The 22,937-nt window shown below is 41.7% G+C and overlaps 3 protein-coding genes across 3 annotated transcripts; all 3 read left to right on the forward strand.

Annotated features, from left to right (window-relative positions):
- Nucleotides 1-4,969: 4,969 nt before the first annotated feature.
- LOC120545414 (tripartite motif-containing protein 16-like) lies at nucleotides 4,970-7,841 on the forward strand. The gene has a single exon (XM_039779710.1). It carries the CDS (start codon nucleotides 5,006-5,008, stop codon nucleotides 6,665-6,667), a length of 1,662 nt encoding a protein of 553 aa, XP_039635644.1. The 5' UTR covers nucleotides 4,970-5,005; the 3' UTR covers nucleotides 6,668-7,841.
- Nucleotides 7,842-9,887: 2,046 nt separating this feature from the next.
- LOC120545413 (tripartite motif-containing protein 16-like) lies at nucleotides 9,888-12,334 on the forward strand. The gene has a single exon (XM_039779708.1). The coding sequence runs from the start codon at nucleotides 10,018-10,020 to the stop codon at nucleotides 11,686-11,688; it is 1,671 nt and encodes a 556-aa protein (XP_039635642.1). The 5' UTR covers nucleotides 9,888-10,017; the 3' UTR covers nucleotides 11,689-12,334.
- A 2,956-nt stretch (nucleotides 12,335-15,290) lies between these two features.
- On the forward strand, nucleotides 15,291-21,384 carry LOC120545426 (peptidyl-prolyl cis-trans isomerase-like). The gene is made up of 5 exons (XM_039779732.1): nucleotides 15,291-15,451; nucleotides 15,735-15,765; nucleotides 18,939-19,027; nucleotides 19,104-19,276; nucleotides 21,106-21,384. The coding sequence occupies exons 1-5, from the start codon at nucleotides 15,383-15,385 to the stop codon at nucleotides 21,245-21,247; spliced, it is 504 nt and encodes a 167-aa protein (XP_039635666.1). The 5' UTR covers nucleotides 15,291-15,382; the 3' UTR covers nucleotides 21,248-21,384.
- The last annotated feature ends 1,553 nt before the right edge of the window (nucleotides 21,385-22,937 follow it).

A 22,937-nucleotide genomic window follows, 5' to 3' on the forward strand; every position in this document is an offset into this window, starting at 1 on the left:
TTAAGAACAATCTTAGAAATGTGGGAACATTGGGCTGCAGGACCATTAGGCTGCAGGACCATTGGGCTGTTGGACCATTGGGCTGTGGAACCATTGGGCTGTGGGACCATTGGGCTGTGGGAACATAGGGCTGTGGGAACATAGGGCTGTGGGACCATTGGGCTGTGGGACCATTGGGCTGTGGGAACATAGGGCTGTGGGAACATAGGGCTGTGGGACCATTGGACTGTGGGACCATTGGACTGTGGGACCATTGGACTGTGGGACCATTGAGCTGTGGGACCTTTGGGCTGTGGGATCATAGGGCTGTGGGAACATAGGGCTGTGGGATCATAGGGCTGTGGGAACATAGGGCTGTGGGACCATTGGGCATGCTTTTTTAAGTTTGGTGTCTCTTTTGATGTTTTTTTTTCTGTTTTAGATTTTTTTGACACTTTTTTTTACTTAAGTTTGACTTTTTTATGTTTTTAACTTTTTTGATGCTTTTTTAAACGTTTTTGGAGGTCGTTTTCTTAACATTTGACGTTGTTTTCTGATGCTTTTGACTTCATCAAAAAAGTTTTTTCTCGTTTTTAAATTTTTTTTTACTGAAGTCATTATTTTTCTCGATGTTTTTCTTTACTTTTCTAAACTTTTTTTTTAAACATTCCTTTTCGAGGTTTAAAAAAAGAAAGGGGCCAGTAAAAACGGTTGAGAGCTGATTGTTGAGGCGTTTCTTCGCTGCTCAGAGATCAGCTGTCAATCAAACATTGTGGGCGGTACTTTGACATCTTGTCATTAGTTGTTGTGTAAATGGTTGAGTGTCTTTAGGCGGCGCTCCTTCCTGTGTCTGTTCCACTGCTCATGATGATGTTAGTTGACCTGAACTGAACATGAAAACTTCTCTGTGCTCTAAATGTTTGATGAATATTTGTATCGATGTATTTGTATGTTCTAATATTTCTTCCACTGCATGGCTCTGAAGAGAGAAAGCCCCAGACCTCCTTTATCCTGCACACTTTCTTCTCTTTCTGGACCTCTGGAAAGAAATCTTTATTTACATTTATTTACATTTATTTGTTCGTTGGACCAAATGTTGTTATCATAATAAAGGGTAACTTTGGGTTCAACATTGGGGGGGTTGAGATCTCCAAATATCCAGGGAGGTCCTGGGACATGTGTGCATGTATTGAGAAAAGCGACAAAAACAACGAAAAAATTTTAGAAAAGAAACTCGAAAAAAGAGACAAAAACCTCCAAAACTCTGTCGAAGAAGAACCTTGATGTCAAAAGGCTACAAATATCAAAAAAAGGCGACAAAAACTTTGAAAGAAGCGGCAAAAAAAATTGTTGAAAAAAATTACAGAAAACTTCAGTAAAAGCCCTGAATGGATTATTGGGTTGTAACCCCCCCATCCCCCCTGTAAATAACACCTATAATCATAATCAATAACTCATTCTTCTCTTTTAACAGCTGAGATTCTGGTCTAACAAAGTGATTGTGTGGATGAAGTGAATCTGTATGAAATCACTGAACAAGAGTCTTTGAACAGACTTTACTGATGGGGTGTGTGAACAAACTGAAGCTTTACATGATGAATAAACTAACATGAACAAAGTCTTTTCTTCCTGTCTTCATTCCAGGGTTTCAGACAAAGCTGACGGAGAAAATGTGAAACTGATATGAGAGAATAACTGAGGCCCTTTTCCTCCTGAAACACCACAAAGTACAGTGGTCATGTTTAGAGTCAGTCAGGGGTGTAGCACAAGACCCTGGGCCCTATGCATAGGCAGTCCTGATGGGCCCCCATGTTCCTCAACTCACCACCATCCCCCCTCCCAAAAAATAAAATAATCGGGCCTCTCTACACATGAATCTGTAGGCCTAGATGCTTATAGGCTAATAACTATTAACTGTAATGCTTAGAGTAGCCTGATAACACACATTTCAAACCTCCTTTCTCAACATTCTCTAGCCTACTTTACTGTGGTTACTACTACATTTTGGTTGTTTTCTCTGTACCTTTACTTGCCAGCCTGCATACTATGGTGTCTCTCTGTTCATCTGTTAATTTATCTGCCCATAGTCCTGGATCCTCTGGCAAAAACTGGTCTGCACTGCTCTGCCTACTTTCCAGTTCCTCAGCTCTCATTTCCACAGTGTGCTCAGAGCAACACTCATCCTCCCTGCTGTCTTCACTCCCATCCTCCTCAATCAGATCATCTCTATCATCTTTCTCTATGAAGGATACATCTGATAGTAACCTCTTATCTTAATTGTAACCAAATATAATAAAACACACTAAGATGTTAGTGTTACTTAACACCTTTCAGTCAAAATGGCTAAACATGGTTTGCTTTAATTTTGATATTTGCTCACCTTGTCTCAAATCCAAAGAGGAGGATGAGGGGTCTGTTGCTCCCTGGTGTGACAGTTTCTGAAACTGAGGGCCATATGTTTCACAATGTTAACATCTACTGAATCTGACATAACTATAATGTTGACATGATACGTATCTACCGATGAGCTACCAAGCTACCTATGACACTGATTAGCCTATTATTGCTAATTATAGACATTACAGCCTATTCATTTAAAATTAAACATGTTTTAAATTAGGCTATTACAATGGTGTGTTGTATGCAAACAGTATTGCTAGTGTAGTTTATTTATTTAGCCTTTACCTCAGATTACATGTATAACCAAATTATCATTTGAAAGTGTATGTTCTGCTCTTTCAATGGGTTGTCTCAGTCCGTTTTTAGCACCAACAGTCACGGAGATATTCAAGCAGTTCAGCACCATGGATTTCGTTTTTTAGTTTGTGCTCACCTTTCTTTGAAAATAAGTCAGTTACCAATTGTTTCCCCTCCTTTCGTTTTCTCTCCTCCTGTCTTTCCTTTCTTTTTGGTAGCCTGATTTGGCTTTCTTTGAGAAAGACATTTCTACAGCAGAAGTTTGCACTCCACTAGTGTTGACGAACTGACCGAAGAGCCGGTTAATTAACCCGACTCGTGTCACTGAGCCGGGAGAATCGAGTGCCATACGTCAATGAACCGACTCACTCCTGTTTTTTTCTTTTACTTCATTCGTGCATGGATGCATTAAGAGAACTGGATCATGGATGTATTAAGAGAACTGGATCATGGATGCATTAAGAGAACTGGATCATGGATGTATTAAGAGAACTGGATCATGGATGTATTAAGAGAACTGGATCATGGATGCATTAAGAGAACTGGATCATGGATGCATTAAGAGAACTGGATCATGGATGCATTAAGAGAACTGGATCATGGATGTATTAAGAGAACTGGATCATGGATGCATTAAGAGAACTGGATCATGGATGCATTAAGAGAACTGGATCATGGATGCATTAAGAGAACTGGATCATGGATGCATTAAGAGAACTGGATCATGGATGTATTAAGAGAACTGGATCATGGATGCATTAAGAGAACTGGATCATGGATGCATTAAGAGAACTGGATCATGGATGCATTAAGAGAACTGGATCATGGATGCATTAAGAGAACTGGATCATGGATGCATTAAGAGAACTGGATCATGGATGTATTAAGAGAACTGGATCATGGATGTATTAAGAGAACTGGATCATGGATGCATTAAGAGAACTGGATCATGGATGCATTAAGAGAACTGGATAAACATGGATGCATTAAGAGAACTGGATCATGGATGTATTAAGAGAACTGGATCATGGATGTATTAAGAGAACTGGATCATGGATGTATTAAATTAAGAGAACTGGATCATGGATGTATTAAAGAACTGGATCATGGATGCATTAAGAGAACTGGATCATGGATGTATTAAGAGAACTGGATCATGGATGCATTAAGAGAACTGGATCATGGATGTATTAAGAGAACTGGATCATGGATGCATTAAGAGAACTGGATCATGGATGTATTAAGAGAACTGGATCATGGATGTATTAAGAGAACTGGATCATGGATGTATTAAGAGAACTGGATCATGGATGCATTAAGAGAACTGGATACAGTGATCGGCGGGAAGCCCCGTACGTTCCAATGAGAGTGCTCAAAAGCGCATTAAGACCATTGACATATATATAAGATTAAGACAACATGGAGCTCGGCTTTTCCGCATTCTTGGCCCATGACGTCACGGTGGACACGCGCACTAGCAACAATTTGTTTGTGTTGTCGTAGCAACCGGTAGCAACATGCTCGTTCATGAGCTTATCTCTCGTGTCTCTTACAAGTGGCGAACTCATGAACTCGCCGTTTTCATTGTCTAAAATATTCACTAACTTAATTCATGTTCTGTGTTTGAGTTATTGTAAACAATGTAAAGTATGATTGAACTTAATAACAGGACAACTCAGTCATTTAGTAAACTGGGGGGCCGTCTCCAAACCCTCTGATTCTAAGAAGAGTTTACCTCCTAAAAGCTGAAGTCAGCAGAGTTTTAAATGACAAATGAGCTCTGTTGTCAACAAGTGTTGCTGCGTTCCTCATCACGTACTTTTTCGTTTTTTACTTTTAGTACAAACTGCAGCTGATCTTATAGATATGTACTGTTGCCTGCAGACATTTGGGACATAAAAGTGTGATAACATGACAGCTTGAACTTTGAGCTTCTTGCTCAGATATTCTGCACAAAGGATTGTGGGTCAGAAAAGCACGCTGGCTTGCAAACTGCATCCAGATGCATTAGGACATTTTTTGTCATTCTTCATTTGACATACTATTTATTTGGACATACTTAATCTTTTTCTGTCATACTAATGGTAGTATGGACATATGGGTTAGCTTGTAACCCCTCCTTCCTCTTTTTGTTCTCAAACACAGCCAGCTCCACTCTGTCCACTCATTTCCTTGTTCCCTCCCCTTCAGATCTACAGTTTGCAGATGGGTGTAACCAACATGCTGCTGAAGTACAACAGAGTATTACTGCTGTTTTTAGATCAGAGCTCAGACTAGTTCCACTTCTCAGGAAGTGAGACTCAGACAGTCGTTGTCACTGAGCGGTAAAATGGCGCAGAAAGGAGTTCAGCTGGACCGGGAAACCTTCTCTTGTTCCATCTGTCTGGATCTACTGAAGGATCCGGTGACTACTCCCTGTGGACACAGCTACTGCATGAGCTGTATTAACAGTTTCTGGGATGAAGGGGATGAGAAGGAAACCCACAGCTGTCCTCAGTGCAGACAGAGCTTCACACCGAGGCCTGTCCTGCTGAAAAACACCATGTTAGCAGATTTAGTGGAGGAGCTGAAGAAGACTGGACTCCAAGCTGCTCCTGCTGATCACTGCTATGCTGGAGCTGGAGATGTGGTCTGTGATTTCTGCTCTGGGAGAAAACTGAAAGCACACAAGTCCTGTCTCGTCTGTCTGGCTTCTTACTGTGAGAAACACCTTCAGCCTCATTATGATGTCGCTCCATTAAAGAAACACAAGCTGGTGGAGCCGTCCAAGAAGCTCCAGGAGAACGTCTGCTCTCGTCATGATGAGGTGATGAAGATGTTCTGCCGTACTGATCAGCAGCTTATCTGTTATCTCTGCTCTGTGGAGGAACATAAAGGCCACGACACAGTCTCAGCTGCAGCAGAGAGAGCTGAGAGGCAGAGAGAGCTCGAGGGGAGTCGACAAAACATCCAGCAGAGAATCCAGGACAGAGAGAAAGATGTGAAGCTGCTTCAACAGCAGGCGGAGGCCATCAATCTCTCTGCTGATAAAGCAGTGGAGGACAGCGAGAAGATCTTCACTGAGCTGATCCGTCTCCTGGAGAAAAGAAGCTCTGATGTGGAGCAGCAGGTCAGATCCAGGCAGAAAAGTGAAGAGAGTCGAGTCAGAGAGCTTCAGGAGAAGCTGGAGCAGGAGATCACTGAGCTGAAGAGGAGAGACGCTGAGCTGAAGAAACTCTCACACACAGAGGATCACAACCAGTTTCTACACAACTACCCCTCACTGTCACCACTCAGCCAATCAGCATCCAGCATCCATATCCGTCCTCTGAGCTGCTTTGAGGACGTAACAGCGGCCGTGTCAGAAGTCAGAGATAAACTACAGGACGTCCTGAGAGAGAAGAGGACAAAAGTCTCACTGTCAGGGACTGAAGTGGACGTTTTACTGCCACAACCAGAGCCCAAGACCAGAGCTGGATTCTTAAAATATTCACGTGACATCACACTGGATCCAAACACAGTAAACACACAGCTGTTATTATCCGAGGGGAACAGGAAAGTAACGTACATGAATCAACAACAGTCTTATTCTAGTCACCCAGACAGATTCACTAACAGGCCTCAGGTCCTGAGTAGAGAGAGTCTGACTGGACGTTGTTACTGGGAGGTGGAGAGGAGAGGGAGAGTTTTTGTAGCAGTCGCATACAAGAATATCAGCAGAGCAGGGGGGTCGGCTGAATGTGTATTTGGATACAATGACAAATCTTGGGCGCTAAATTGTAACAACAACAGTTATACATTTTGGTACAACAAAGTCCAAACTCCCGTCTCAGGTCCTGAGTCCTCCAGAGTAGGAGTGTACCTGGATCACAGTGCAGGTATTCTGTCCTTCTACAGCGTCTCTGAAACCATGACTCTCCTCCACAGAGTCCAGACCACATTCACTCAGCCGCTCTATGCTGGACTAATGGTTTATCCTGGAGACTCTGCTGAGTTGTTTAAACTGAAATAAACAGAAGTCATTTAAGGGTTAAATTCTGTGTTTTAACTCTTCAACTTATTCAGGGTTCAACATTGAGGGTTTCCCGATGGCCCGGGGCAAATAAATATAACAACCCACCTGCCTGTTGATCGTATCATAACAGACGTCATCGTTCTCTTGTCCCGTCGGAGAACGCTCCTAAATTTGAATGTGCCATTGGCCAATCAGGAACTGAGTTGGTGCTTGACACAAGATGTTTTTAAAAAAAAAAGCTTTTACACTTTTGACGGTTTTAACATTTTATAAGTAATTCTTTACATTTTAGGACTTTTTTTCTTTTACATTTGACTTGTTTTCCAATGATTTCGACTTTATAAAAAAAATAATTTCACATTTTTTTCACAAGTTTTCCGAAGTTTGCCATTTTTTTCCCAATGTTTTTCTTTACTTTTTCAATGCTTTTAAAAAACGTTTTTTCAAACATTCCTCTTTGAGGTTTAAAAAAAGAAAGGGGCCAGTAAAAACTGTCTCCGGACAAGTAGAAACCTTAACGTTGAACCGTGTTATTTTAGGCTCCATGTTTGTTGCTGAGAGCTGATTGTTGAGGCTTTTCTTCGCTGCTCAGAGATCAGCTGTCAATCAAACATTGTGGGCGGTACTTTGACATCTTGTCATTAGTTGTTGTGTAAATGGTTGAGTGTCTTTAGGCGGCGCTCCTTCTTGTGTCTGTTCCACTGCTCATGATGATGTTAGTTGACCTGAACTGAACATGAAAACTTCTCTGTGCTCTAAATGTTTGATGAATATTTGTATCGATGTATTTGTATGTTGTTGTGTCTCATCCACTGCATGGCTCTGAAGAGAGAAAGCCCCAGACCTCCTTTATCCTGCACACTTTCTTCTCTTTATTTACATTTATTTGTTCGTTGGACCAAATGTTGTTATCATAATCAAGGGTAACTTTGGGTTCAACATTGTTGGGGTTGAGATCTCCAACTATCCAGGGAGGTCCCGGGACATGTATGCATGTATTGAGAAAAGCAACAAAAACATTGAAAAAATTGTAGGAAAAAAGAGACAAAAACCTCCAAAACTCTGTCGAAGAAGAACCTCAACGTCAAAAGATTACAAATATCAGAAAAAGCAACAAAAACTTTGGGAAAAAAGCCTAAAAAAAGGCGACAAAAACTCAGAAAAAAGCAACAAAACAGTGAAAAAAAATTGTCCACAAAAAACATTGAAAGAAGCAACAAAAACCTACAAAAAAAAGCAACAAAATCGTTGAAAAAAATGGACAAAATGACAGAAAACGGGACATAAACGTCCAAAAAAGCAAGAAAAACTTCAGAAAAAGCCCAGAATGGATTATAGGGTTGTAACCCCCCCATCTCCCCTGTAAATAACGCCTATAATCATAATCAATAACTCATTCTTCTCTTTTAACAGCTGAGATTCTGGTCTAACAAAGTGATTGTGTGGATGAAGTGAATCTTTATGAAATCATTGAACAAGAGTCTTTGAACAGACTTTACTGATGGGATGTGTGAACAAACTGAAGCTTTACATGATGAATAAACTAACATGAACAAAGTCTTTTCTTCCTGTCTTCATTCCAGGGTTTCAGACAAAGCTGACAGAGAAAATGTGAAACTGATATGAGAGAATAACTGAGGCCCTTTTCCTCCTGAAACACCACAAAGTACAGTGGTCATGTTTAGAGTCAGTCAGTCTCTGTCCTTTCAACTTTCCTCACTAAAACTGCTCCGTCACAGAGAAATGAGCAGAGTTTTCTATCACTTGTTGCTTTTTACAGCCAACATTTCCTCTCTGAACTGAGTCAATAAATATTACACAGACTTAAAAGTCCCGACACACATAAGACAACAGATAATGTGTAGTTGATTCTTTACATTTGGTTTCAAGTATTTCCACATTGATTCATCACAATTTAAGAAGTCAGAGATGTTTTAACGTTTAGCCTCAAATCTCACTTTCCCCAAATACTATTTTCAACCTGAGAGCTGAAACTATTCTCTCCCATGTTTCTCATGAGACCTGAATGCAGCATCAGTGTTACAGGGTGTGACTCCTGTGAACAAACAGACACAGTGTGATATAACATATATTTAAATGTCTCTTTACTGATGTTGTGTGAAGTTTGGACATGTCTTCCTGCAGTGAACATCCCAGCAGGTTAACAAGTGAAATGTGTAAACTGATGCAGGACACAAGAGGGCTCCTTCATCCTGCTAACCAGGGATGTAGTGGAGGTTAAAGCTCCTCAGATCACTCTGTCTGCAGCTTTTAGTTAACAACATGTCTTGAAGCTGATGGAAACCTTTTATAATAAACATGCAGTGTGCATTGGACTTGTGGAGGTTTCTAACTGCTAGACTGCTTGAATCTAGGCTGAGTACTTTCTTTAAATAGACTTCTCTGCTTCACTGTTACTGTATCTGCTGTCTGATGTTAACTTGACTGCTGTGTTTGAGCTGTTTTTCTTACCTAGGACTGTGTGAGCTGGGATTTTATTTCACTCCGGTGTTTGAGATAGCTTGAAAAAGTTAGAGTTAAGTTCGTTTTATTTGACTCTAATCTGTCAAGGACTGTAATTGAATTGTTGTAAACAATATAAAGTTTAATTAAACTTAATAACAGGACAACTCAGTCATTTAGTAAACTGGGGGGCCGTCTCCAAACCCTCTGATTCTAAGAAGAGTTTACCTCCTAAAAGCTGAAGTCAGCAGAGTTTTAAATGACAAATGAGCTCTGTTGTCAACAAGTGTTGCTGCGTTCCTCATCACGTACTTTTACTTTTTTTACTTTTAGTACAAACTGCAGCTGCTCTTACATAATGTATACTGATGCCTGCAGTACAGTCTGCAGACATTTGGGACTGAAGACTCTGTGATAACATCACAGCTTGAACTTTGAGCCTCTTGCTCAGATATGCTGCACAAAGGATTGTGGGTCAGAAAAGCACACTGGCTTGCCAAATACATCTGAATGCATTAGGACATATTTTTGTCATTCTGCATTTGACATACTATGTATTTGGACATACTTAATCTTTTTCTGTCATACTACTGGTGTATGGGCATTACAACACACCCAGTATCTCTCTCAAAGCGCTCCTCTTCCAGGAATAAAGCAAAGCTTGATAACCCCTCCCTCCTCTCACTGCTCTCAAACACAACCAGCTCCACTCTGTCCACTCATTTCCTTGACCCCTCCCCTTCAGATCTACAGTTTGCAGATTGGTGTAACCAACACGCTGCTGAAGTACAACAGAGTATCACTGCTGTTTTTAGATCAGAGCTCAGACTAGTTCCACTTCTCAGGAAGTGAGACTCAGACAGTCGTTGTCACTGAGCGGTAAAATGGCGCAGAAAGGAGTTCAGCTGGACCGGGAAACCTTCTCTTGTTCCATCTGTCTGGATCTACTGAAGGATCCGGTGACTACTCCCTGTGGACACAGCTACTGCATGAACTGTATTAACAGTTTCTGGGATGAAGGGGATGAGAAGGAAACCCACAGCTGTCCTCAGTGCAGACAGAGCTTCACACCGAGGCCTGTCCTGCTGAAAAACACCATGTTAGCAGATTTAGTGGAGGAGCTGAAGAAGACTGGACTCCAAGCTGCTCCTGCTGATCACTGCTATGCTGGAGCTGGAGATGTGGTCTGTGATTTCTGCACCGGGAGAAAACTGAAAGCACACAAGTCCTGTCTCGTCTGTCTGGCTTCTTACTGTGAGAAACACCTTCAGCCTCATTATGATGTCGCTCCATTAAAGAAACACAAGCTGGTGGAGCCGTCCAAGAAGCTCCAGGAGAACGTCTGCTCTCGTCATGATGAGGTGATGAAGATGTTCTGCCGTAATGATCAGCAGCTTATCTGTTATCTCTGCTCTGTGGAGGAACATAAAGGCCACGACACAGTCTCAGCTGCAGCAGAGAGAGCTGAGAGGCAGAGAGAGCTCGAGGGGAGTCGACAAAACATCCAGCAGAGAATCCAGGACAGAGAGAAAGATGTGAAGCTGCTTCAACAGCAGGCGGAGGCCATCAATCTCTCTGCTGATAAAACAGTGGAGGACAGCGAGAAGATCTTCACTGAGCTGATCCGTCTCCTGGAGAAAAGAAGCTCTGATGTGGAGCAGCAGGTCAGATCCAGGCAGAAAAGTGAAGAGAGTCGAGTCAGAGAGCTTCAGGAGAAGCTGGAGCAGGAGATCACTGAGCTGAAGAGGAGAGACGCTGAGCTGAAGAAGCTCTCGCACACAGAGGATCACAACCAGTTTCTACACAACTACCCCTCACTGTCACCACTCAGCCAATCAGCATCCAGCATCCATATCCGTCCTCTGAGCTGCTTTGAGGACGTGACAGCGGCCGTGTCAGAAGTCAGAGATAAACTACAGGACGTCCTGAGAGAGAAGAGGACAAACATCTCACTGACAGGGACTGAAGTGGACGTTTTACTGCCACAACCACAACCAGAGCCCAAGACCAGAGCTGGATTCTTAAAATATTCACGTGACATCACACTGGATCCAAACACAGCACACACACGGCTGTTATTATCTGAGGGGAACAGGAAAGTAACATTCATGAATCAACAACAGTCTTATTCTAGTCACCCAGACAGATTCACTAACTGGTCTCAGGTCCTGAGTAGAGAGAGTCTGACTGGACGTTGTTACTGGGAGGTGGAGAGGAGAGGAGGAGGAGTTTATGTAGCAGTCGCATACAAGAACATCATCAGAGCAGGGGGGTCGGCTGAATGTGGATTTGGATACAATGACAAATCTTGGGCGTTATATTGCAACAACAGTTATATATTTTGGTACAACAATGTCCACACTCATGTCTCAGGTCCTGAGTCCTCCAGAGTAGGAGTGTACCTGGATCACAGTGCAGGTATCCTGTCCTTCTACAGCGTCTCTGAAACCATGACTCTCCTCCACAGAGTCCAGACCACATTCACTCAGCCGCTCTATGCTGGACTAATGGTTCATTATTCTGGAGACTCTGCTGAGTTGTGTAAACTGAAATAGACAGAAGTCATTTAAGGGTTAAATTCTGTGTTTTAACTCTTCAACTTATTCAGGGTTCAACAACAAGGGTTTCCTGATGGCCCGGGGCAAATAAAACACCACATGGGGCAAATAAATATAACAACCCACCTGCCTGACACGAGATGTTTAAAAAAAAAAAAAAGCTTTTACACTTTTGACGGTTTCGAACATTTTCCAAGTAATTTTTTACGTTTTAGGACTTTTTTCTTTTACATTTGACTTGTTTTCCAATGACTTCGACTTTATAAAAAAATGTTTTTTCACGTTTTTTTCACAGTTTTTCCGAAGTTTGACATGTTTTTCCCAATGTTTTTCTTTACTTTTTCAATGCTTTTAAAAAAAACGTTTTTTCAAACATTCCTCTTTGAGGTTTAAAAAAAGAAAGGGGCCAGTAAAAACTGTCTCCGGACAAGTAGAAACCTTCACGTTGAACCGTGTTATTTTAGGCTCCATGTTTGTTGTTTAGAGCTGATTGTTTATGTCTTTTTTTTTATGTTTTTGTTGCTTTTATCAATGTTTTTTTTGTCAGTTTTTCAACATTTCTTTTTTTGAGATGACCATCACCTGTTGTTTTTTTCAGCCAACATTTCCTCTCTGAGACAATAAATATTAAGCTAAAACTAAATGTGTTTCATTAGTAGTTCCTCCCAAAAAAAAAAAAAAATCAGTCAAAAAAAGTTTAGTTTTCAACCCTTGTGTATTCCTTGGGTCAAATTTGACCCGTTTTAAAAGCTTTTTTTTATCACAAATATGGGTTTCTTTCAACCAAATTGACCCAAAATAATCTGGATGCATGCATGAACGTTGTATGGAACCCATACAACGTTCTTCACAGATAAAATTAATCATTACTTCCATTGAATTATTTTTTTATTAAATTTTATAGCATTTGAAAAAGTCCTGACTAAACTTTGGCATAAACCAGTCTGTGATCCACTGAACATCCTCTCATCTTAACTATTATTCAAAGTTATTCATAATTTAATAAAGAATGAGGTATAATGTCATTTAAGTTAGGTTTATCGGCCATTAATGAAACAAAGCGTTGAAAAAAGCAAGAAAAATGTCGGAAAAGGATAACAATTTGATGGTCAACAGGAAGACGACGCGAGGATTAAGCAATCAGAAGAGTCAGATGTTCGTTGTGTGGGTTGAGGAAGAGAGAGAAAATCAAAGCTTGCTGACACTGCTAAGAAGTATCTCACTGGGACTGACCTGATGTCATGTTCAGCTTACTGGTTCCAGAGGGAGCTACAGCTGGGGACATGCTTCCAGGAGACATGACTGCTCCACACAAAGAGCTCAAACTGAATGGTAATGTAGATTAAACCAGTGTTACATGTTAGCATGACCAGATGCAAAGCTGTCTATTAAGTGTCTGAGTGGGACTGACCTGATGTAGTGCTCCACTGAGAGATGGCTGCTGCACACAAAAGCATCAAAAATCCTCTATGTCAGCCAGTTTCAGGGATTATTCAGAGAGTGCTTTTAGTTATAAGATGCTTTAAAATCAGAAGTAAAACATCTCACCTCACTAAAATCATACTAAGATTACAGGTACAAGGTAACATTGAATCTTGGCAGTGGCACACAGAAACATAGAGTTAGAGTGAGTGCAACATAAACATTAATGTAACAGCAGGCTAACGTGAATCCAGAAATATCATAGTCAACTACTGAAAGGTAACATTTCACTCCACTGTATATATTGCATTGTGATATTAGTACTTTTACTTAAGAAGTACAGAAGTACTTCTGATTTTTTATTATAAATTAAACTACCAACCCTGTACCCAACAATATAACCGCCTACAAGTCCAGCTGAAATGACTAGTCCAGAGATCTTCAACAGGGGGTCCTCAGGTCTAGACCTAGGGGGTCTTCAGAGTTGCTGCATGGGGGCCACTAAGTTATTATTTTGAAGTTATTATTCATTTTTTGAAACTTTTTCATTACAAAAAACTTTGCACATCTATAACATGCGACAGGTGCATTGGAGGGAGAGAAGTTAGTCAAATGTTGCAAAGAAACTCCTGTGTCTGACTTGCAACAAATAAATGTAATAGTAGGCAACGTTTTGGTACTAGACCATCATCAGGCTAAGTAAATGAAGGGAGTTTCTTTGCAATATTTGAATGTTTTTTTCATAAATTAAAATGTCTTAATTATTCCATCCATCCATCCATCATCGTCCGCTTATCCAGGGCCAAACTTCCCTTTCCCGAGCCACATTAACCACCTCTGACTGGGGGATCCCGAGGCGTTCCCAGGCCAGGGTGGAGATATAATCCCTCCACCTAGTCCTGGGTCTTCCCCCGAGGCCTCCTCCCAGCTGGATGGGCCTGGAACACCTCCCTAGGGAGGCGCCCAGGGGGCGTCCTCATCAGATGCCCGAACCACCTCAACTGGCTCCTTTCGAAGCAGAGGAGCAGCAGCTCTACTCCGAGCTCCTCACGGATGACTGAGCTTCTCACCCTATCTCTAAGGGAGACGCCAGCCCCCCTCCTGAGGAAACCCATTTCTCTCGCTCATGACCCAACAAATTATTAGCAAATATAAATCAGCCTGTTTGTTAAAAAAAAAAAAACACACTGATGATGGGCTTACTGGCCTAAAGGTAAGATAATCACTGGGAGCCTTCCACAGATACAGTTAATAAGGATTCACTGTGCCCACATGGATGTTTAACATTAAAACTTGATTTATTAAATCATGCCAACAAATATTGTAATAGCTTAGTATTCTGTGCACTGAAACGGTATGTATAAAGGTTTTAGGCCGCCCTCACGTTATTGTAGGCCCAGTTTAATATGCAACTCTATTTTATATATGTGATATGATATGTTAATATGTGTAGTAGGGGGTCCCTGCTCCGTGTCTCTTTCAGTTAAGGGGTCCTTGGCTTAGACCATTAAACACAGAACTGTTTGGATTGTTTCCAGTTTCTGAAATGTGAGTATTCTTCTGCATTGGGTACTTTTACTTTTAATACTCTAAGTACATTTTCCTGACGATACTTAGGCCTTCATACTTTTACTTAAATTGCATTTTCAATGCAGGACTTTTACTTGTGATGGTGTTTTCACCGTGTGGTATTAGTACTTTTTCTTAACTAAAGTCTATCACTGATGTAGCCTTCACTAACTGACTAAATGTAAGTTATACTCTCACCAGGTGGGATTTCTGTCAGAATAGACAATCATTAGTGCACTTTAAATAAAAGTAGGGTTTTAGTTGGTTGCAATGAGTTGTCATGGGAGTAGACAACATATAAAAACACTTTTATTTTCATGTAGGGACACATATTTCCAGAAGATAGCCACCTCCCTTTTCTTCCCCACTGAAAGGCATTTTAACCTTACCTATTATTTTGGGGTGGGTTAGATTTGAACACGTTTGTACACGCTTTCAATGCTTTCAACTTTTTTTTTTTCAGAAACCGGTCTGCCTGCTCATTGCTCCGCCCCTGTAGCAACGTTTCCAACCGCTTAACTCCGCCCATCTTCATACCTATTGGTCCATTTTTGAGCCTGAACCTTGGTTGTGATTGGCTGTCGGCTGCCTCTGCGTTTCCGGTGCATAGGCTCACTTAAATACGGAAGTGTATCCTGTCTGGCACGCTGTCCATACAAGAGTATCTTTCCCACTCTAAAGCACAAGCTCGTTGAGAAACATGGCGAAACCCAGAGTTTTCTTCGACATCACTATTAATGGAGCTAAGACTGGCAGGATTGTAATGGAGGTAAGGAAAGCATCACTTAACTTGTGTGTATTTCAACTATTGTTTAAAATCGGCGGCTTAAATAAGTATCAGTTGATTCAAAAAAAAGGCCTCTCTGTGTGTGTGTGTGTGTGTGTGTGTGTGTGTGTGTGTGTGTGTGTGTGTGTGTGTGTGTGTGTGTGTGTGTGTGTGTGTGTGTGTGTGTGTGTGTGTGTGTGTGTGTGTGTGTGTGTGTGTGTGTGTGTGTGTGTGTGTGTGTGTGTGTGTGTGTGTGTGTGTGTGTGTGTGTGTGTGTGTGTTGCAGCTCCGGGCTGATGTGGTCCCAAAGACTGCAGGTAAGTGTTTGAAAGCTTTCTGAAGTTGATTGCATGCAGCAGTAACTGTAACCAGAGATCTGCAGCTGCTCTGGCTTTTTACACACACCTCAAAGGGATTTGATTGGCTATCAATCCTCACCTGAGCGTCTCGGTTTAAAATGGAGGCGAGGCTGTGGGTGGCTCAGGTTGTGAGAGCCTGAATAACAAGTTTGTAGAGCCAAAAAAAAAAATAAAGTGTGTAAACAGTGAAGAGTACCACTTATATGATTAATGAGTGGGGAGAGGATTAAAAATAACTTTTCTTAGCGTTACATGTCCTGGTGTTGGTCATTTCCACCTGGTGGATGACAGCAATTTATACACAACCTTGATGTAACTCCCAACATGAAAAACCTGCAAGATACATTACTGACTGACTGAGATATTTGGTCTCCCAGACCATTCTTGTTTAGGTTATGAGTAAATGGCTCAAATGCATCATTCTGTTTCTGCAGTTTTAATTGTCATATTCTCTGAAGTTAGGATTTTGACTACAAAAAGGGTTTCCGAGGGGTCTAAAAAAGTCTTAAATTCGTTGAAGTATTGTGTTGTAGGTCTTAAATAATTTCAAACCGGTATTCATTTTCCTACATCCATGCAATGCCTCTAATGCGCTTTTTTTATTTATTTATTTATATTTATTCCGTTGTGTTGTAGTTCTTTCTTTCGCTATTCCAAATATAAATTTTGCTGTATTACTACTACAAATGAGACAGACATGCAATATTATATTGCAGCCAATCAGCTTTTGTGTTATTGGCGCAAGTCTCTTTGGGATTGTCCCACAGACATAAAACAGATTTTTTTTTTTTTCCTCAACTTTGGGGAAGTAAAAGTTCAGAGATATTTGGCTTTAAAAAAAACTGAATGTAGGGCTCAGTTGATGTTGTGATAAAGGTCTTAATGTCATTCATGGTCTTAAAAAGTCTTACATTTGACTTGGTGAAACTTGCAGAAACTCTGTACAAAGAGACACAAATGACCACAATGACACTCAAAACGACTTTGGAGATGCAAACGACCACAAAGAGGCGCAAAAAAGACCAAAAGGAGAATTACGAAGTACAAACAACCACAAAGATGCATATGACAACGGAGATGCTAAGCAAACACAAAGAGAAGCAAACACAAAGAGATGCAAAATGACCAGAAAGAGATTTAAAAACAACCGCAAAGACGCAAAACGACCGCAAAGAGACTCAACATGACTACAAAGCGACACAAAGTAGTACTACTTCAAACAGATTCAACCCACCATAAAGAGACGCTAAAGAACGTTGCCTCTGTAGGAAGGGTGGGCTTTTACGTGTGAAGTATCAAATCATAACAGGAGTTCAGTCAGACAACTCCCGATTTGGAATGTGTATTATAACAGCAGAGCATTGTGTTTGGCGGCCAGACTCCGACCTCATCACTCCCCGCAGATTGGGTTTAGTTGAAATATTGGGGAGTGGTGATAAAGTAGCTTTCCACCTCTGGCCGGAGCCTGCAGGTGGATGCCGGGGTGGTGGTGGAGCTTACAGAGCAGTCAGCAATACGGGAGCAGGGCAGCAGCGCCATTGACGAGCAGCTTAAATAGACCGCCAAATTGACAGGGTGTGTTTGGAAAATGATACGGAGTGTGAAGCGTGTCACACGTGTATACAGCGGTGCAGCTCGAGTTGCCTGCCTGAACTAGCTCGGAGGCGTCACCCCATTTATCTCAAGACACTTAACAGATAGAGTAGGTCTACACCCCACTCTGAAAGACCCAACAATTTCCCCCAATAGCAAGCATTGGGGAGGCCCGTTGTCTCATATCAGCAGCATCACTCCACTCAGCAGGCAAAGTAGGGCTGGGGGTAAACTATTATTTATTAAAGGATTAATCGGGCGATTATTTTAGCGATTAGTTGACTAATCTAACGACTAATTGGACGATTAATATAACGATTATTTTTCTGTTGTCGATTAATAAAAACCATAATGTTTCTCAAATACCAAAAAATTCTTAATATACTTTTATTAAACTGTTTTGCACAGCAAAAAAATCTTCTGCTTTACACAAAATAAAATAATTTTACTGTTGTACAGAATGAAAGGCCAGCCTGTTTAAGCTGGCTAACGTTAGTCTAATGTTATGTTATGTTATATTTCACTCGTAAACGACCACAGCATGAGTTAACGCTTACTAACGTTAAGTCGTGACTAGTGAGTTAGCTAACGTTAGACATATAACGTTAAAAGCTACTGCTAGCTAGGTCTAGCAGCTGTGCACTTTGGTGGTGCTACGCTAACCAACGCATCTTAGCTCTCTCTGCAGTTTGTTCGTGCTAGGTTAGTAGCTAACGTTAGCTACTATAGATAGCTGTGTTCTGCAGCCGTAAGCTAGCTACCATTCAAGCCAACATTAGATGATAACTAACGTTAGCTAAACGCAGCTGTCTAGGCGTCAGTAGCTAGCTAACGTTAATGTTAGCTACTAACCTAGCACGAACAAACTGCACAGAGAGCTAAGATAGTTAGCTAGCACCACCGAAGTGCGTAGAGCTCAAGCTACACAACACACTACACAAACATGAAATAAATTTAGCCAACGTTAGTACTTATTTATTATTGTCTCCTTCACGAGTGACAACGGGGTGCCTCCATTTCAGATGCTCCCACATTGCTGTTGGGCTAGAGTGGTATGCCATCTCCATTTGGCAAAGAGCGCAAATAACGCAGCCTTTTATGTTTGGGGCTAAATTTGAAGTATTCCCATACCTTCGATGATTTAGGGCGAGCGTTTTTTTTAGGACTTTTTCTTTTATTGGGGCTTTTTGCAGGACTTTGTTGGGAATTCTGTGAGTAGGTTGCCGTTTCGTCCTCCATTCTGCAACGTTTTGGTCTCCCACGTGTGTGTGGCGAGCTGTGGCGAAGCGTCGACGCAAAAATATGACGTCGACGTAATTTTGACATTGACGTGTCGCTACAGGCCTAATGCAAAGTAGTATCACAGGTAGAGCTAGATGGAAAATATTGATGCAAAAGATAATTAATAAAGTACTCAACAGCCTGGCTAGTGACCTCGGGTGGTTTGAGTTTGAGAAATAGTGCTTGTTACTTGTGACATGAACAATTTAATTTTTTATTTTTCTGCAGTTAATGAAGTGCCGTGTCTTTTTTAACAGAAAATTTCCGTGCTTTGTGCACTGGGGAGAAGGGTTTTGGCTACAAGGGCTCCACGTTCCACCGTATCATCCCTAAATTCATGTGCCAGGTACAGTGAAGACAAGGAACTAGATCTTTGTAATGGCTGTGGCCACAAATGCTGAGTTAACCTTTACTTTTTTCAGGGCGGGGACTTCACTAGGCACGATGGAACTGGAGGCAAATCCATCTACGGGGAGAAGTTTGCTGATGAGAACTTCCAGCTGAAGCACACAGGCCCGGGCATCCTGTCCATGGCTAATGCCGGGCCCAACACCAACGGATCCCAGTTCTTCCTCTGCACAGAAAAAACTAGCTGGTGAGCTCCACTTTAACCCCTGTGCTGCTGCTTTCAGGTTTAATCAACCTAGAGCTGCAAAGATTAATCGATTCAGTTAACTATTAAATTAATCGCCAACTATTTAGATTTATCGGTTTGAGTAATTTTTTTTATGAAAGGAAAACTAGATTCCAGCTTGTTAAATGTGAATATGTTCTAGTGTCTTCTCTCCTCTGTGACAGTAAACTGAATTGTGGACAAAACAAGACATTTGAGGACGTCATCTTGGGCTTTTGGGAAACTCTGTTTACATGCACATAATATTCCGGTTTATGCCCTTATTCCGAAAAAGACCACATTCGGACTAAGCTGTTTACATGGCTAAAGAAAGTTTAATATTCACGTTTACATGTAGCCGTGCAAAATACGCTTTATGTTTTACAGCAGTAGCGGACTTGTTGGATCGTGCGAACACACAGCGTCCCTCTTTCATTCCTTCAACCAGCTTCTCGAAAAGGTCGGCGTAGCGATGTGCGCTCATATCCATAAACCTGTTGATATCCAAGTCTTTGATCATGTTTAAAAGTAGCTGTGTTTCTCCTTCTTATCGGGTCTGCAGCCCTGCAAACTGTCGGCTGGTTGGTTTGTGTGCAGAAAACATAGCAACGCACAGAGCCGACCGTAAGCCGTAAACGGGCAAGAGGCCGTCATCCCACGTCTTAATCGGAAAAAGGCCTTATTCAGAAAATACAACCGGAATATAACATGAACTGAATCAAACTCATAATGTCATATCTGGAATAATAGTGCAATATTAGGGCTCCTGCACACTGCCTGCATGGCGTGAGCGTGGCGTTTCTGTTGCGCGTCAGTTGCGTGGCTGCTGCGTGGCGTTTTCTATGTCTTTGCACACCAGAAACGTGTCTGACGCGGCTGGATCACCCTTGTTCAACATATGGGGAGAGAGTTGTGGAAGTTTACTGCACTCAAGCAGTAGTATACTTCATGTTTAACATAAATATATACTGATTTGATTACAGCAAAGAGAATGTCGGCAGTATTGACGGCCATATAGGCTACAGAATATTTCGTTCTGTATTGACAGGTGCAGTATTTGAAAAATCATAATTTTTTATTTTTTTAATTACATTTATATCTGCGTTTATGTCAAAACCAATAGACTTGCGCACAGTATGCCGGAAGTAAACAAGAAGTAGATGTAAACATGGCGAGACGCAGCACAGCGCCACACTTTTGGAGCGAGGAGGAAACCAATTTCTTCATCAGTGTGGTGAAAACCATGAATATAATGTCTTTTGTTGACGGCAGAAAGTACCGAGATAGTGAGATTTATAAGAAGGGGACCGAGAAGTTATTGCGTCTTAAGGTTGTCCGTAGGCTACGTCCAGACGCTAACCGTGCGTCGCCGTTTACGTCGGGATATCGCCAATTGATTACATATTCCATGCAGGAGTAACTCTCTCTGCTCACGCATGTAAACGGGTTATTCCGAATGTTTCAGAAACCCGAATAGTGACCTTAACCCGACCATAACCCGAAAATTGACAGCTTGTAAACGTAGTCAGTGTGCACGCTCTAACCTGTTAACATGGGAGCCAAAATAAAAACTGACACGCCACACAGCTGACACGCTCACGCCACGCAGGCAGCGTGCAGGTGCCCTTAGTGTGCATGTAAACGTACTAACCGATCCACATTTTTTCACCATTTTCTAACATTTAATAGACCAAACAACTGATCGATTACTGAGAAAATAATCAACAATGAAAATAACAGTTGGCTGCAGCCCTAAATCAGCAGTCTTGAGGCGTTCGTCTGGCGTACTAATCGGCCTCTCTCCCCTCCAGGCTGGACGGGAAGCACGTGGTGTTCGGCTGTGTTGTGGAGGGCATGGATGTTGTCAAGAAAATGGAGAGCTACGGCACAGACGGCGGCAAACCAAAAGACAAAGCCAAGGTTGTCATCGCCGACTGTGGCGAGCTAAAATAGTTTGGGCTTGTTCTCCCGTAAGATTTATTTGTTCGTGTACCATTTTGTACCTTCTAATCGGTTCTCTGAGGACATTTGTTAACACAATCTGAATAAAATGTTGCTGATGGTGTAAATAAAGCAACTTGAAAAGCTAACTTTGTGTATGTGCTGTCACTCAACATGTGATTCTTCCCTGGAGAACGCTCTGTTTAAACATTTGACCACCAGAGGTCATCATAAGCATCAACTAAACTCAGGGAAATATGTGGAGTAATGCATGTAGTACAGTGAAATGTTCCTGTCAGTGTTTTCCTCTTCTACAGTGGCTTGAAAAAGTATTCATACCCCTTGAACTTTTCCACATTTTGTCACGTTACAACCACAAATGTAAATGTATTTCATTGGGATTTTATGCGATAGACCAACATTAAGTGGCGCATAATTGTGAAGTGGAAGGAAAATTATACATGGTTTTCAAATTTTTTTTTACAAACAAAAAAACTGAAAAGTGTGGCGTGCAAAAGTATTCAGCCCCCCTGAGTCAATACTTTGTAGAACCACCTTTGCTGCAATAAACAGCTGCAAGTCTTTTGGGTGTATGTCTCTACCAGCTTTGCACATCTAGAGACTGACATTTTTGTCCATTCTTGTTTGCAAAATAGCTCAAGCTCAGTCAGATTGGATGGAAAGCGTCTGTGAACAACAAGTTTCAAGTCATGCCAGAGATTCTCAATTGGATTTAGGTCTGGACTTTGACTGGGCCGTTCTAACACACGAATATGCTTTGATCTAAGCCATTCCCTTGTAGCTCTGGCTGTATGTTTAGGGTCGCTGTCCTGCTGGAAGGTGAACCTCCGCTCCAGTCTCAAGTATTTTGCAGACTAACAGGTTTTCTTCTAAGATTGCCCTGTATTTGGCTCCATCCATCTTCCAATCAACTCTGACCAGCTTCCCTGTCCCTGCTGAAGAAAAGCACAGCATGATGCTGCCACCACCATGTTTCACGGTGGGGATGGGGTGTTCTGGGTGATGTGCAGTGTTAGTTTTCCGCCACACATAGCGTTTTGCATTTAGGCCAAAAACTTCAATTTTTGGTCTCATCTGACCAGAGCACCTTCCTCCACATGTTTGCTGTGTCCCCCACATGGCTTGTGGCAAACTGTAAACGGGACTTCTTATGGCATTGTTTCAACAATGGCTTTCTTCTTGCCACTCTTCCATAAAGGCCCGATTTGTGGAGTGCATGACTAATAGTTGTCCTGTGGACAGACTCTCCCACCTGAGCTGTGGCTCTCTGCAGCTCCTCCAGAGTTACCCTGGGCCTCTTGGCTGCTTCTCTGATCAATGCTCTCCTTGCCCGGCTTGTCAGTTTATGTGGACGGCCATGTCTTGGTAGGTTTGCAGTTTTGCCATACTCTTTCCATTTTCGAATAATGGCTTGAACAGTGCTCCGTGAGATGTTCAAAGCTTGGGATATTTTTTTATAACCTAACCCTGCTTTAAACTTCTCCACAACTTTATCCCTGACCTGTCTGGTATGTTCCTTGGGTTTGTTCACTCTAACAAACCTCTGAGGCCTTCACAGAACAGCTGTATTTATACTGAGATTAGATTACTCACAGGTAGACTCTATTTACTAATTAGGTGACTTCTGAAGGCAATTGGTTGCACTGGATTTTATTTAGGGCTATCTGAGTAAAGGGGGAGT

Source organism: Perca fluviatilis, chromosome 17 (genome assembly GCF_010015445.1).
Source record: "Perca fluviatilis chromosome 17, GENO_Pfluv_1.0, whole genome shotgun sequence".
Classification (NCBI taxonomy): domain Eukaryota; kingdom Metazoa; phylum Chordata; class Actinopteri; order Perciformes; family Percidae; genus Perca; species Perca fluviatilis.